The 14,720-nt window shown below is 43.1% G+C and overlaps 1 protein-coding gene across 2 annotated transcripts in view; it reads left to right on the top strand.

The window, feature by feature from the left end:
- EFCAB11 (EF-hand calcium binding domain 11) overlaps positions 1-14,720 on the top strand; it is a 158,530-nt gene that overhangs the window by 91,209 nt on the left and 52,601 nt on the right. Inside the window, exon 6 of one of the 2 annotated variants that reach the window (XM_019462004.2) lies at positions 8,255-8,552. The exons of the other annotated variant lie outside the window; for it this stretch is intronic. Within the exon in view, the coding sequence (XP_019317549.1) occupies positions 8,255-8,258 (4 nt within the window). The 3' untranslated portion in view covers positions 8,259-8,552. Of the gene's footprint in view, positions 1-8,254; positions 8,553-14,720 lie in introns of those variants that run through there. 2 annotated transcript variants of the gene reach the window in all.

The raw sequence follows: 14,720 nt of genomic DNA, 5'->3' as shown, positions 1-14,720 counted from the left end.
CTTCATTTATTTCCAGTAAGAAACCCTTTTGGAGGAAATCCACTCCTTACCCGACTAGTAACAAAATGCTAGCCTGTTATTAATACCTGTAGGTTTAAAATGTACCTATTTTCACACTGTAACTCAAAAACATTATTTTTACAAACCATTTGGAAATGACGTTTTTATTTTCTTTGATTCTTCTCTTTCAAAATTTTGCTTATCCCTTTCTGAGATTTATTTCTAGGTCATTGATTCAGATTCCAAAACTAGTATTTTCTGTAAGCTTATTTTATGCCTACTAGAGTTTAAATTCAGACATTTTCCGACAGTAGCAACCAAAATAGCTTCAAAGATGGTTTTTACCTCCACCTTACTTTTTCTTTCTTGATTGTATCTTTTCAAAAATGACCCAGATTGATAGCTTCTGAGATAGTATGCTATAGTAATGACACAGCTTTTTAGAATTGAGAAATATACTTTGGCCTCATTCTGGTTCTTGAAGACACCATTTACTCCTGAGAGGAGCCAGTCAAGAATAAAGTACATTAGAACTGGAGTCACAGGAACTAGGTTCTGTGCCTGTCTTTGTTACATGACCTTGGGTCAACATCTAGAGTTTTTCATCTTTGAAGTGAGAGGATTATAGTAGAGGAACAATTAGGTCTCTTTCCAATGGAAAATCTCAGAATGCATGAATCTACTACTTTATTCTTTAACTTAATCATCAAGCCTACCATGTAGTATGGTTCCAAATTTGAAGATGTGGTCAGGTTCCTTGTGTGCTCCCCCTTCCCTGTTCCCTAAAGGTAGTGTATCCTCCGCTTATGAGGGACCATCATCTCCCCTTCATGTGGCCAGCTCTTACCTTCTTACCCTGACCTCGTGCTGCCTATTTTCCCGTATTCGGTAGTACCCCCCGCCCCCAGCACCAAGCACCTCCAGTACAGATCAGGTGTTCAGTAAATATTTGATGATCGAATAAATGGGTTACATTCTATTTTTTAAAATTGAAATATAGTTGACACACAATGTTATATGAGTTTCAGGTGTACAATATAGAGATTCAACAGCTCTATAGGTTATGCTGTGCTCACCACAAATGTTGCTACCATGTGTCACCCTACAACACTATTACAGTATCATCAGAGATCAAGAGAACTCTGTTCTCTTCCCTGTATCTCTCATCCCCGTGACTTGGGCCATACTGTTATTATTATTTTTTTTTTTAATTTTTTTTTCAACGTTTTTTATTTTATTTTTGGGACAGAGAGAGACAGAGCATGAACGGGGGAGGGGCAGAGAGAGAGGGAGACACAGAATCGGAAACAGGCTCCAGGCTCCGAGCCATCAGCCCAGAGCCTGACGCGGGGCTCGAACTCACGGACCGCGAGATCGTGACCTGGCTGAAGTCGGACGCTTAACCGACTGCGCCACCCAGGCGCCCCCCATACTGTTATTATTGTCCACCCCTGCGGTGGAGAGACGCCAGCCTAAGCATTGGAATCGATTATGAGTTTAAAAACATGGAGATCTCCGGGTCCCACTCCCCTGCCTTTGGTATTTGAGTTTCTAGAAATGTGCATCCACATTTTAAAATCTCCCCATAGGTCTTGTTCACAGGAGACACATTTGTCTACCTTCTGTGAGTTCCTGGATGTCAGAGACGATAGTTTCTGTCGGTTCATTCCCAAGCCCTAGGGTAATTTCTGGCAGAAATTAGGTGTAAATGATTGTGAATAAATGAACCCCAATTTTGAGATAAATAATAAAATGTCCTTTCTTTTGGTAGCAGATATGATACCTTGAAACTTTAAATACTGATTCACATTACCCATAAGAAATTATATTTTTAAATAAATGAAATTATTTGAACGCCCTGATCACTAGTTCTGATAACGCTCAAAACCCATGCTTTGTTGTCTAGGATTACTTTGCTCTATTTGCCCAATTCTTACAATTTAGTAATGAGTCATTTGCTTTCATTATGACTCGCCTATGTGCCATATACCTTGTTTAAATTGCTTGTTTGTTTTTTTAAGAAGTTACAACCCACCACTATCTTTTTGTTCTCTAGTTCCAGTATTTCAAACTGTAGTTTCTTTTTGGGGGTGGGAGACTTGAAGCAGGGAAGGAATAGAACCAGCATTAACTCTGTTGTCTTGCCACTCACAATTCTGTGTTCCAGAGAAAAGAAATTGAGGGAGTTGTTTTTTAATGAAGGAAATTATGCTATCCTGATGACAAAAACCCTATCCCAATCCCCTATTGATTTGAGTCTTGGCTATCTATTTTTGCACTGCAAATGACCCTGACACTGAGCAGATTAAAGCAATAAACACTTAGCATCTCAGTACCTGTGGGTCAGGAATCTGGGAGTGGCTTAGCTGGCTGTTCTGGCTCACATCCTCTCAAGAAGCTACATTCAAGGTGTTGGCCAGAGTCACAGTCATTTGAAGCCTTGGCTGGGGCTGGAGGATTCGCTTACAGGGTGGCTCACTCAGACACCTGGTGATTTATTTAGTGCCTGTTGTTTACAGGAGGCTCTCTCGTCAGGGCTGATTGAATGAGCCAGGAGGGGGAGAGCGTGGAGGAAATCCCAGTGCCCGCACTTAAAGGGAGGGCTATTAGGCCTTAAATAATTTGCAGATGTGGCTTAAAACCACCGCAGCTTATAACATAAAACACTGTTTGCTGCCTGTGATACTGTCCAGAACGTAGAAGCAACTGTGAACCAAGTTATTCATTTCATTTCTTATCCATGAACAGATGTTGGATATCCGAATTTCTGGTTCTCGCTTTATTGTTTCCGGTGTCTACTTCCTTTTTCCTCTCTTGTGTAACATAACAGATCGTGTAAGATAATGAGGTACGGTGGTAAAAATCATGAAGTGTTAGAATCAAAAGGTGTCATTTTCTCTCTGCGTTCCAGACTACAAGCTTTTCCTGTCTAGAAATCAATTCAGAACGTATCTTCTCTGAGGAACCTTCTTAATGGAGGTGGGAAGAAGTTTGAGAAAACTGTTTCCCAGTGAACCAGTGAGCACCAATTACACAGTACACGTGGATGATTGTAAGAGCAGGTGCCAGAAATAACAAGCCATCAGAGAGGAGCATCTTAAAGGGAAATGGGAGCTTCTCCCAAAAACGGAGCCAGCAACCATCAGATATTTTGTTGGCGATTTTATATATGTGAACTTTCAAAAAGATAAAAGAAAAGTTAGGTCAGTCACAGCTGACCTAACTGACCTCTTAGTGGGATGGAGGGGTTAAAAATCAACCAAAAGGCATTTATTAAGTGAGCCAGGTATCAGGCATCGGGTTTGTACCTAATTACCTCATTTTCAACGAGTTCTCTTTCAATTCTTCTCCATCATCCCCACTCGGTCTTTCCTCCCTCTTGTACTCTCTCTGCCCCACTAGACTGAAACTCTAGGGTAGAGCTGGAACTTTCACCTTCGGTCCCAGGTGCTGGAGGCAGGGCCCTCAGCCGATGTTTATTGTCGTTAAACTTAACAAGCCATATTTATCAGTGAGTACCATTATCTTCTTTTTTTTCTGAAAAAAATGTGCAATTTGACCGAAGGCCCACACTTACCAAGTGGCAGAGTGTGGGATTCAGATTCGGGGCTGCAGTCTATGCTTCGGCACAGATGCTCTTGGGAAGATTCCATGAGGCAACTGTGCTGGAGGCCCCAGGAGCATCCTTACAGATCTTACCTGGGAGAAATTATGTAGGAGGTATTTCTGTGTTGACCCAGAATGAGTCACCGTGGTTTAAGAGAGACTGCCAGGAGATAGTTTTTTGACTGGCTAAAAGGATCTTGAGAATCAGCTGGCCTATTGTGTTTGGGCTAAAAGCGAATTTTTGGTGTTACCTGATGTTTTTCTGCCTCTCAGTGGGATGCTAAAAATTCCTCTGTAAGTGCTAAGGGAAATCCCATCACTTTTCCTATTTTTTTCCCAGAGAGTCTACCCTGGGTGATGAAGGAATCGAACATGGTATCTAGATAAAAGTGGGAACCCAGTAAATAAGGAGATTATGTGTCAGAGCCCTTGGCCAATCTGATCAGTACTAAGAAGAGGTCTTCTTGCAAGAGTTCAGGCCCCAAACTACGGGAATGGAGAAACAGCAGATGCATGAAATGGGGTTTTGCATCCAAATCCAGAGGACCGTAGTGATAGGATGTGCAGTGGAGGGAACTAGGGGCTCCCAGGTTCTGTGCTGGTCGTCTGAGTGAATGGTGGCTCCATTCAGTGTGACAGAGACAGACACTAGGGGAGAGCAAGTGTGGGACTGATGATTGCATCAATTTGGGATTGATGTCCAAGGAAGGTGTTCATCCACCTAGAAATGGGCGTGGAGGTCAGATGGCTCCATTAAAAAGAAGTTGCCCCCGCATATCTGGGAGCGCGCCTGGGTCTTAGATGTGTGTCTGTTGATGTCCCATTTCATGGATTGTTGGTACAGAAAAGAGCCGAATGGCACAGGTAGCCTTTCTGGGCTGTGCTGTGCCGTGCTATTGGCAGTCTCCTCTGCTGCCACACATATGTCAGTGTCCTGGACATCTTGGGGAGCAATGAGTGGCCTCCTGCTTGAGGTTGTAAAAGGGAGTTGCCACATGGCCCGGGAAGACGAGGGCCCTTCTCTCTGCCAGCCTCCCATAGGTTCTTACACAGAGCTTGCTTCTACTCATTACGATCTGGCAGTCTTATATACCTCCTTTTGGGTGGGGGGGTGGGGCGGGGGGATGTTGGCTTACAATGTTGTCTGTATCTGTGTTGAAATGTCACTCATTTTTCTTTTTAAAAGACAACCACAAATTCATGCTTTATTTTCTTGGGAAAATACTTCTAAAGAAAAAACTATAGCTTGGGTTTTCTACGTGGGTGTTGGTGCAGTTGGTTGTAATGAGACATCTTTGATTAGTCACTTGCTAGCTGACTGAATTATTTTAGATGTGCTGGCTTTCTGTTTTGTTTTTGTTTTCTTTTTTAATTCAAAGAGTTATCTTGAGATGTAACACGCTTAGCTTTTAATATGCTCTATAAAATTTCCACCTTATTTTGTGTAGGTATTCATCTGAGAGCACAATTAAAACGTCTGACTTCAGTTCTTTCCTTGCAAATGCTGCCTAACACTTCCGTCTTTCATTAACCGAAATTATTCCTGTGTAAACAAATAACAATTGCAGATTGCACTGCCTTCTCTCCTGTGTTATGAGGATCCTTTAAGTGCATTCCTTGTTTAATTATACTCTTAAAAGAAAAAATAAACGTGACATATTTTTGTCATTTTGTACAATGCCAGTAGAAAATGAAGGATCGCTTCTTACATTTCTAACCTTTTGCCCCTTTTATTTAATATTCATTTGGAGAGCCAGTGTGGCCGGTGGGAGTGGGGACAGGCTTTGGTTCACACCAACTTGAAAATGTCAGTCCTGCTACTTCTTAGTGGTTTGACTTTGGATAAATTGCTTGAGTACTTCTCTGTGCCTTAGTTTCCTGCATATAAAATAAAGAATAATATTTGCCTCACGGATTATGGAGAATGAGGCATACGGTGCGAGTTGAACAGTACCGATCACATAATAGGTGCTCAATCAATGCTGGCAATATCTATTTTTATACAGTAGAAGAAGCTGTCTTATCCAGTTCACCAGCTTAAAAGAAGCTTCCAGTCCCATATGCAAAGCAGTCCTGCAGATGCCCATAACATGTTGACTGCTTGTCATTGGGAGGCTTGTCTCTAGTACACTCCTGTACTTCTACTCAAACTGAGTTGTATTTGTTCCCAAACCTGTTTGTGTTGCTTGTTCTCAAACCTACCTATGCCAGGGGTGCCTAGGTGGCTCAGTCGGTTAAGCATGCGACTTGGGCTCAGGTCATGATCTCGCGGTTCATGACTTCGAGCTCCGCATCAGGCTCTCTGCTGACAGCTCAGAGCCTGGAGCCTGCTTTGGATTCTGTGTCTCCCTCTCTCTCTCTGCCCCTCCCCTGTTCACGCTCTGTCTCTCTCTCAAAAATAAACACTTTTTTAAAAATTAAAAAAAAAAAAGAAATGGTTAAGAAGGTAAATCTTATGTAATGTGTATTTTATTAGTTTTTAAATTTTTAGAAAAAGCTGTCACATTAGCTGTGGGTGAAATAACTGTTAGATTGCAGGGCGGGAGGGTGGGTAAAAAAAATATTTAGAGGGATTCCACATCTAGATTGCCTTCTAGTGGTCTTTCAGTTTGCATACTTTCAGGAAACCAAAGTAGGAAATCATAGGTAATTCATTTCCAGTGTAGTTTATATAAGAAAGAGGAGAAGGCATGCTGATCCATGGACCTGGTCTCAAAGATTGCAGGCTTTGACGTAAACCACAGCTTCAGGGAACAAATGCAGGCTTATATTTCAAATTTAAAATTAAACACTTCAGTTATGGATGTGTGTAGATTGGGCCCTGGGAAACAGACCCCGAGACAGAGACAAGTGTGCAGGAGGTTTGCTGAAGGTGCTCCTGGACCCAGGCCTGTACGGGAGCCGGGGAGGCAGGGTTAACAGATAGTGAATTGCACCAATGCCGCAGGGAATGCTGGGCTCACCACCCAGTGCTGGGCATCTGCAGGACTGCTTTGCATATGGGACTGGAAGCTTCTTTTAAGCTGGTGAACTGGATAAGACAGCTTCTTCTACTGTATAAAAATAGATATTGCCAGCATTGATTGAGCATCTATTATGTGATTGGTACTGTGCAACTTGCACCATATCCCTCAATCTCCATAATCCGTGAGGCAAATATTATTCTTTATTTTAAATACAGGAAACTAAGGCACAGAGATGTGGCAGAGAGATCGGTGCTTGTCCTCCTGCACTGACCAGGCATTGGGTGTGGGCTGCCCCTGGGGAAAGGGGGCCATCAGCCTTAGCGAGGCAACTTCCTCTGGCTGGGGGTGAGCCCCTTGAATTTCTCAGTTGAACTCTCAGCAGGTAACAGTTCCAGCAGCTGGGGGATCTGATGGCAACACCCGCAGCATCCACAGCCTTGGGTACCGTTTTTTATGTGTTTCCTCCCTTTCAACAGACTTTTAAAAAATTAGCCGATTGGCTCTTGGTCCAGATTGCTTCAGATAAGAGCATCTTCACTGATTAGGGGCAACATTCTGAAGGTCTCACCGTGTTTGATGTTCTTTACATTCATCAGCTGTCCCGTTTGTGATGTAGAGAGACCGTGTGGCTTAACAATACTGACAAGTGTGTGTGATGTGTTTGAAGCTGAACTGATGTTTGGACTGTGGACTTTGAAATACTTTCCAGTATATATTGTGAGATTCGTGAGACCTCAAATTTTTGCTTTTTAGGTTTCCAGATGTCGTTGGCCTTTGATGATTTTTGTGGGGGGTCAGCCTCTATTTTTATGCTAACAGTCATCTTCCTTTCCTGCCCTACGACCCATAGGTCTTTATCTGCATAGTCTTCACTTACTCTTCCATCTGTCACAAGTAACCAGCCGCCCTTTCCCCTCAGACCTGCGTCTCTTCATCTCGATCCCCAGGCTCTCAGTGTGAATGATGGCCAATCTCCAGGATGCCCAAATGTCATATCTGAATGTACTCTTTCAATCCTTAGGACAGTTTATGTAGTTGTTCTTGTTTATTTTTTAACGATCTTAACCATTTTTAAAAACTATTTATTGATTTTGAGAAAGAATGCTAACGGGAGGGGCGGAGGGAGGGAGAGGGACGGAGAGAGAATCCCAAGCAGGCTCTGCCACAGAGCCCGACACAGGGCTCCATCTCACGAACCGTTGAGATCGTGACATGAGCAGAAATCAAGCCTCAGACACCTAACCTCCTGAGCCCCCCAGGCACCCCAGCATTTCCTTCCTTCTAAAGGCTGGAGAATATTCCATCGTATGTGGACAGCACACTTGTTTATCCATCTGTCCACGGACAGTTGGGCCGCCTCCACCTTTTTAGCTCTTGTGACATACGCCGCTATGAACACGGCCGTGCAAGTTTTTGTTGATTTTTAAATACGAAGTTCTTTTGTTTTTGTCCGCTTGCTTTGCCTCAAATTGTAAATGGTAAAGAAGAAATATGAATCCCTTTGCAAGTGTGACCGTAAGTGGAGCACAGGATACTCTGATTACCCCCACAGCGTCTATTTTCCTTCCGTGCTTTGGCGTGTGCTGACATTTTAGTAGGAATACTGTTCAGTCGCATTTACACTTAGCCCTTCATTTAGCCATGTTTTGTTGTTTCCTTGGTTTCGAATTTTATCTCTTTAGGTGAATTGGGAACTGAAGCCTTCCATTTGACTTGTGATCTCCTACATTCTGGAAGCTCATACATGTAATCGTGGAACAAATAAAGCAGCTGGAGAAAATCTTTCCTGAACAAAACCCAAGTGGGGCATTTGGGTGAGAGCCAAGATTCCAGCAGCTACAGAGGGAGATGTGAAAAGGCTGCCTATATTACGGCACTAACAAATCACTTCTGGCCCGATAGGAATGTCCTTTAAGTGACGATCAGATAGAGGGTAGGGACCTTTACACATTTAACTGCCTGACCACAAAATAAAGTGTTTACTGTAACCTTCCAAGGTCTCTCCACCAAGTTAATTACTGTGATACACCTGAAGGAACAGCAGCATTGTGAGTGACTCAATGGGCTCAGCGTAAATGGAAATTCTGAAGCTGCTTAGTCCGAGCCTGGCCTCCCACTAAATTGCTGCGGGGTACTAGGCAAGACACTGTGTCTGTAACTCCCTGGGGTTCCGCTCCTCCAACCAAAATTCAGAACCATGACGCAGAGTTAGCTACTAAACAATAGCTAATAATAATAAATGAAGCCCTACGTTAACTGTCTCATTTGTGAGGAGAAAGTTTATTGTCCAAAGTGAGCCAATAACTAAGTAAAATTTCACTGGACATTTTGAAAAGGTTGGTTACTCATTTTGTTCATGAACATACAAATGTGTGTGGACTGACATCAACAAAAGCAAAAGCTTGGAATGAATGTAGGTCTTAAAAAAACGTAAAGGAGCGTTCCAGGTTCTTCACCCTCCGTTCATTCAGCCAACATCACCGATTCCCTGGAGCAGTGCTTCTCAAACCTTAGGTGCTTAAGAGACACCTGGAGGGCTTTTAAAACATCCTTCCTGGGGCCCATCTTCGTAGTTTCTGCCCTCAGTAGATAGTGTGGTGGGGCCTGAAAAATTTGCATATGTCACAAGCTCGCAAGGAATATTGACACTGCGGGTGTGCAAACCATACTTGGGGTGCGAGAGGTCTGGAGACACTCCAAATGCCCGAGTGAAGAAGACGCGGTCATATCCATAAGGCAGATAGGACTAACAGGAATACTTTACAGTGTGAGTAACTGCTTTGTATTACTGGGTGTGCGTGCATGTGTGTGTTTTAAAGGCATCTCAGGGAATGCAGCTCGTACAGAGGTATAGAGAACTGAAACCACATGACGTGTTCAGGGACATAGAGTTTGCGTTACTGGAGCAAGGAGCTCGGGGCTGGCCAGTGGGTGACTGGGGAGAAGGGGGTGAAGGGGAAAGTGCAGCAAGAGGGATGCCAAGAACTAGGTAAAGCTCTGATCACAACACGTCTGTGTACCATAAGGAATCTGGTTGTTTCCTTAACCTGGTAACAAAGGAAATGAAAAAGACAAAAATCTGAAGAATCATAAAAGATTTCAAGGAGGAAGAGTTAACAATAGCATAGAATTTGGCCAAATATAATTTAGTCAGCCCAATAATCTTGCTGAAATCACACTGCCGTTGAAAGTGAACCTCTCTGGAGTCTGGTTTCTTCCATTCTGGTGGTTTTTTGTACACCATGTGATGATTTCTGTGGTCTTAAAAATTACCCATTTTTCATTATTTTCCAAGCTCTTTTTCTATCCAATGAATGGGCAGCCAGTCCAGAATTGTTTACAGTAGTGAACAATTGAAATACAGAGACATTAACAATAAAAATATCTTACAGAAATAGGCTTTTTTTTATTATAGAAGCAATGCATGCTTACTACAGAAACTATAGACCAAAGGGGGGGAAAAAACCCTCACATAATCACACCTGTTATTTAGAAAATCACTGCTAAAACCCCTGGAGACTAAGTTCCCAGATCCTTTTCTATATCCGTGTGTACTCTTTGCTATTGAAATAGGGTCATACCATATGTTGTGAAAAACTAGCAAAACGTGTTGAAGCAGTCTGCCAGTCGTTGGACGCGTACAAAATTCCACCTTAATTCTCGCTGTTTGACATTTAGTTTGTTGAGTATCCCCCGTGGCAGTTCCCTACTCAGAAAGATGAGGAAGAGGAGTCAGCCAGGCAGAGATGATGGGGTGGACAGAAGGACATTCCAGGCCCGAGCGGAGACCGGGAGGCGAGGAGGTGTTGGCCCCCGAGGAATGGGAAGTTTCCTGTGTACCTGGAGCCCAGACAGGGAAGACCGAGAGGCCTGGAGGCTGCAGAGGCTGTGACCTTACCACCAACAGCCTCTGCTTGGACATCCTGGACAATAATTGGCCAGAATTAAGTCACTCAGGAAGAGAGTAGAACAGAGAAAACATGTGTAGCCGATCGCTGAATGGTCTTCTTTTCTAGTCACATCGTTTTAACACGTTGTTTTCACCAACGTCATTTTGACTAAGTTGTTTCTGGCAAATTGCTTTCAGTCAAACTATCTGGATCCAAATGAACAGGATTCAGGGGCTCACTGGAACCAGCGGTGTGCCAGAGCCGGCCCATGCGGGCTCCCATGCCAGTTCTGCCCATCTTTGCTCAGCTCACATTCAGTGACATCGCCTTGGGAGCTGGAAATCAGCAAGTGTTACAAATCAGGGAATTTTCTCCCATGAACACCAGTTCCCCAGCACACGACATAGCTGAGAGAGACGGGAAGAAGTCCAAAATAAAGGTCTTGGGTTTTGGCTTGGGACTCGAACACTGATGTGGTTTACCAGAGCAAGGAAGCATTAACTTTGGAGTCAGAAGGGCCAGGGTTTGAATCGTAACTGTCGTTTTCCAGTCACTTCCAGCAGAGTAATTAACTTCTCTAAACCTCAGTTGTTTTTTATATATATATATATATATATATAATATTATATATATATATATAATATATATATATATAAATAAATATATAAATTATATATATATATATATATAATATATATATATATGAAATAGGGTCACTAATATTTAACTTACAGATCAGTTGTCAAAATGTATCCTTGAGAGACAGAAGCTATTATGATGATTACTGTAATGAAGGAGGAGCATGAGGGCATTAAGTTGATTTTGTAATTTGAGTTGAAGTTTGAGTTCCTTCGGGAGTTTTGGGTAGAGAATCCTGTAATAACAACAATCGCTAACGTTATGGAGTGTTAATTATATGCTTCTCCATGCATTATTTAATTTAATCCCCAGGAGAACTCTAGAGGTGGATACCGGCGATATAATTACCCCATTCTGTAGTTGAGGAGCCTGAGGTTTAAGTGAAGTAACTTTCTCATGGCAGGATGGCTGGTCAGTGCAGAGACAGGAGTTGGAATGCAGGTTTATCTGAGTTCAGAGTCTGCCTTCTTAACCAGTGTGCATATGGGGTCTCCAGTCAGCAGAGACGTCTAAGGTCCACGGTATCAGTTTCTGAATCCTATGAGTTGTGGAAGTCTTAGCTTTGAATGCGGTCACACTGCAAGGGTCTCTAGAGTGAGAAGAATGCGGTGCAGCCTGGATATGTAAAAGGGAAATACCCTTTAGAAGAGGAAGCAGTGTCAGCAGTTGGACATGCCAATTAAAGAGGATTCCTTGGATTTGGTGATATGACCAACCTCAAGAAAAGCAGTTTGGATAAGATCATGAAAACAGAGGCCAGCTTGCTTTTTGGGTTAGGGAGTGAATTGATGAGGAGGAAGTGGAGGGAACTGGTGTAAAACTATTTTTGAAGACTAAGATGCTAGAGAAGAATTTGGAATCTAGAGAGATATTTCATAACATAGATGTGTTAGGAAGAAATAATAAGTAGAAGTGAAGGCAGAGGAATATGACCGAAGGAGCCAAGTCCCTTAAGAGGCAGGAGGAATGGGATCCAAAACCTGTTTGAGGAACTATGACTGGATCAGTACTGGGTTTGGGCTTTGTAGGTTGAGTGGGCTAGAAGAAGGAGCAGGTGGAGCGTTGAGGATAATGGTCCATATAACTAAAGGCATGGCACCATAGACTCTAGGCCAACTAGAGAGAAAGTAAAACTAGGCAGGTACTTGAAGACTAAGAGAATGTAGAATGGTCAGGGTCCTAGGAGTCTCAAAAGATGCTGAAAGAACTTGAGAATCAAAGAGCAATAGAGCTGTAAGAGTGGGGAGCTGTATACAGTGGATTGGATCTTGACACTGGATAATTCATACGTAGAGAAGTTCTGTGTCATTGACAAGGCCCCTGGTCTAGCGTGGAAGGTCAGTCTTTGAAGCAGAGTAGAGATAAAGTTTATCAAAATTGGGGAGATCAAGGGACTCTAGGCCTAGAGTTCTGACTGAGACCTGACACCGGCTGGTATCCTCCCGACTCTTCACCCAACAAGACTGTATCTTCTCATAATTCTTTGTTACGAATCCAGATGTTCATGTCTAGAGATGTGCCTCCCAGTGAGGGTGTAACTCCTCCTGATGGAGAGTGGCGTGTTCTTTAATTGGTGCCCGAGAGATCTGATAGAATCTTCTTTTTCTCAGGATCCTCTCCCTGGGATGGGTAGCAAAAGAATATAAAAGTCCTAGATCTGTTTCTTCTCCTTCTAGGAGATGCACAGCTTATGCTTTCAGAAGAATAATGTGAATAATAATAGCTGTCATTTGTTAAGCACCTGCTACATGCCAGCTACTATGCTAAGCACCTTATGTAGATGGTATCTTTACAGCCTTATAACAACTCTCCCAGATGAGCACAGATTAGAAAACTCCTTTGCCCAGGGTCACTCAGCCTATAAATGATGGGGCCAATATTCAAACCCAGGTGGTCTGCCTCTAAAACTCAAGACCCTCACTATGCAAAACTGCCTCTCAGTGTCTTAGAGACCCAGGTCAGCCTCATGTAGGACATCAGTATATTCCTGTTTATGAAGGAATGGGAAACTAGCCACCCTTGAGATCCCTTGTCCTTGTCCCATAGACACACCATTGGGACTAGGGCTCCTGACTGGCCTCTATCTCTCCATCTTCAGCCTGCTTCTCCATGGAATACACCTCACATGCCTTTGAGCAACCATCACCCCATAAATCTCTGCTTTCCTACAACAGTGCCCCTCACTGACAGGGGCAGAGAGAGATATCTTCCCAAAGCCCCTTGAAGTTAAGCCTCTGGGCTCATTTTGCAAGAGAGCTGAGCAATGACATGAAAGGCATTTCATTCTATCACTGACTCTTAGAAATATTGGAGGTTTGTTTCACACAGATACATTACTGTGATAGAGCTTGGCTGTTCAAAGTACAAGGAAGCCTTAGTTCAAGAATGCTCAGAAAAGTAATATAAGAGGTATGCCAAGAGAAGAAAGCATTTCTTTTGTAATGATAAAAAATGATTTGTTCAATGGGACAGACCTCCTTGAAAATCATATTAATTTGCTTCTAAATAATTTGCTATTTGCTGAAAGCTGTTTTCAGCAAAAAAAAAAAAAAAAAAAATACCTTGTCCTGTACACGCCCAACTCTAACTTTCATATTTAAAAGATGCATTTACGAAAGTCTCATACTTGGATGAACTTCTGATGCATAATCAGAAAGTAGTGATGGAAGAGAAATGGATGAGCACACAATTCAAAACTGTTCTATGTTGAGCATTTCTTTTAGCCTATGTTCATTGACCACTTGATTTTTTTTTTTTTATTTTGACCCGTATCTGCAAGAGTAAAAGAATATTTCATCTTATCTTTCAAGAAGACAACCAGCAAGACAGTTTTGTTTTACCTCCAAAGTTAGGTATCTTCCTAAACAATATCCTTTTGTACCAAATCCCTAATCCCTCTAATCCTGCCTCCTCTAGTGTGCACAGTGTGAGACAGAGCTAGTGAGAAGTAAACCTGCACAGTCCACCCCAGAATGGTCCAGAAAAAAATGTCGAGGAGGATTTGCCTTACTCCTTATCGTGGGGCCTGGGGCCAGAGGGCTGATATCCAAAGCCGGGTCCCAGAAATAATAACAAAAATGCAGCCAGAAAATTGAGTTGCAGCCAGGACTTTATTAAGGCACAGGTGTCAGCACCCCAGGGTCGAGGCAAAACCAAGGGTTGTGTGGAAGGAAGCAATCAAAAAGCCCCAGAGTAAAGAGCAGGAGAATGAGTTCTGCGGAAGGAGCTCAGGATGGAGGTCCGGTGGGGAGAGCCAGGGCCCCGGGCAGTGTTGTCGCAGGCACCCAAGCTGGCTTGTATCTCCTTACTTGTGTCATTCATCTGGCCCAGAGGCCCTCTACAGATGATCCATGCCCGACGGGGTGTGTGAGGTCAAAACGACTTTCCTGATGCTCAGGCACTGTTTACCTTGGTTCACACTGCTGACATTTGCATCGGTGCTGCAAAAGCTGTGGTAGTTGAACCCACAGGAACTGTTCTCCCGGTCTGTAGCATGAATCAAGGCAGTAGCACAGAACTGTGCTCGTAATCATTTCGTTCTGCATCACCTTGCCCCTCGGGGGCGGGGGGGGGGGGGGCGGGAATTGCCAGTTTCACTTAAGAATATCCTTAGTGAGGG

Source organism: Panthera pardus, unplaced genomic scaffold (genome assembly GCF_024362965.1).
Source record: "Panthera pardus isolate Hobbes unplaced genomic scaffold, ASM2436296v1 HiC_scaffold_24, whole genome shotgun sequence".
Taxonomy (NCBI): Eukaryota; Metazoa; Chordata; class Mammalia; order Carnivora; family Felidae; genus Panthera; species Panthera pardus.
Note: the sequence above shows the minus strand (reverse complement) of the source record. Positions and strands in the feature narration are given on the sequence as shown.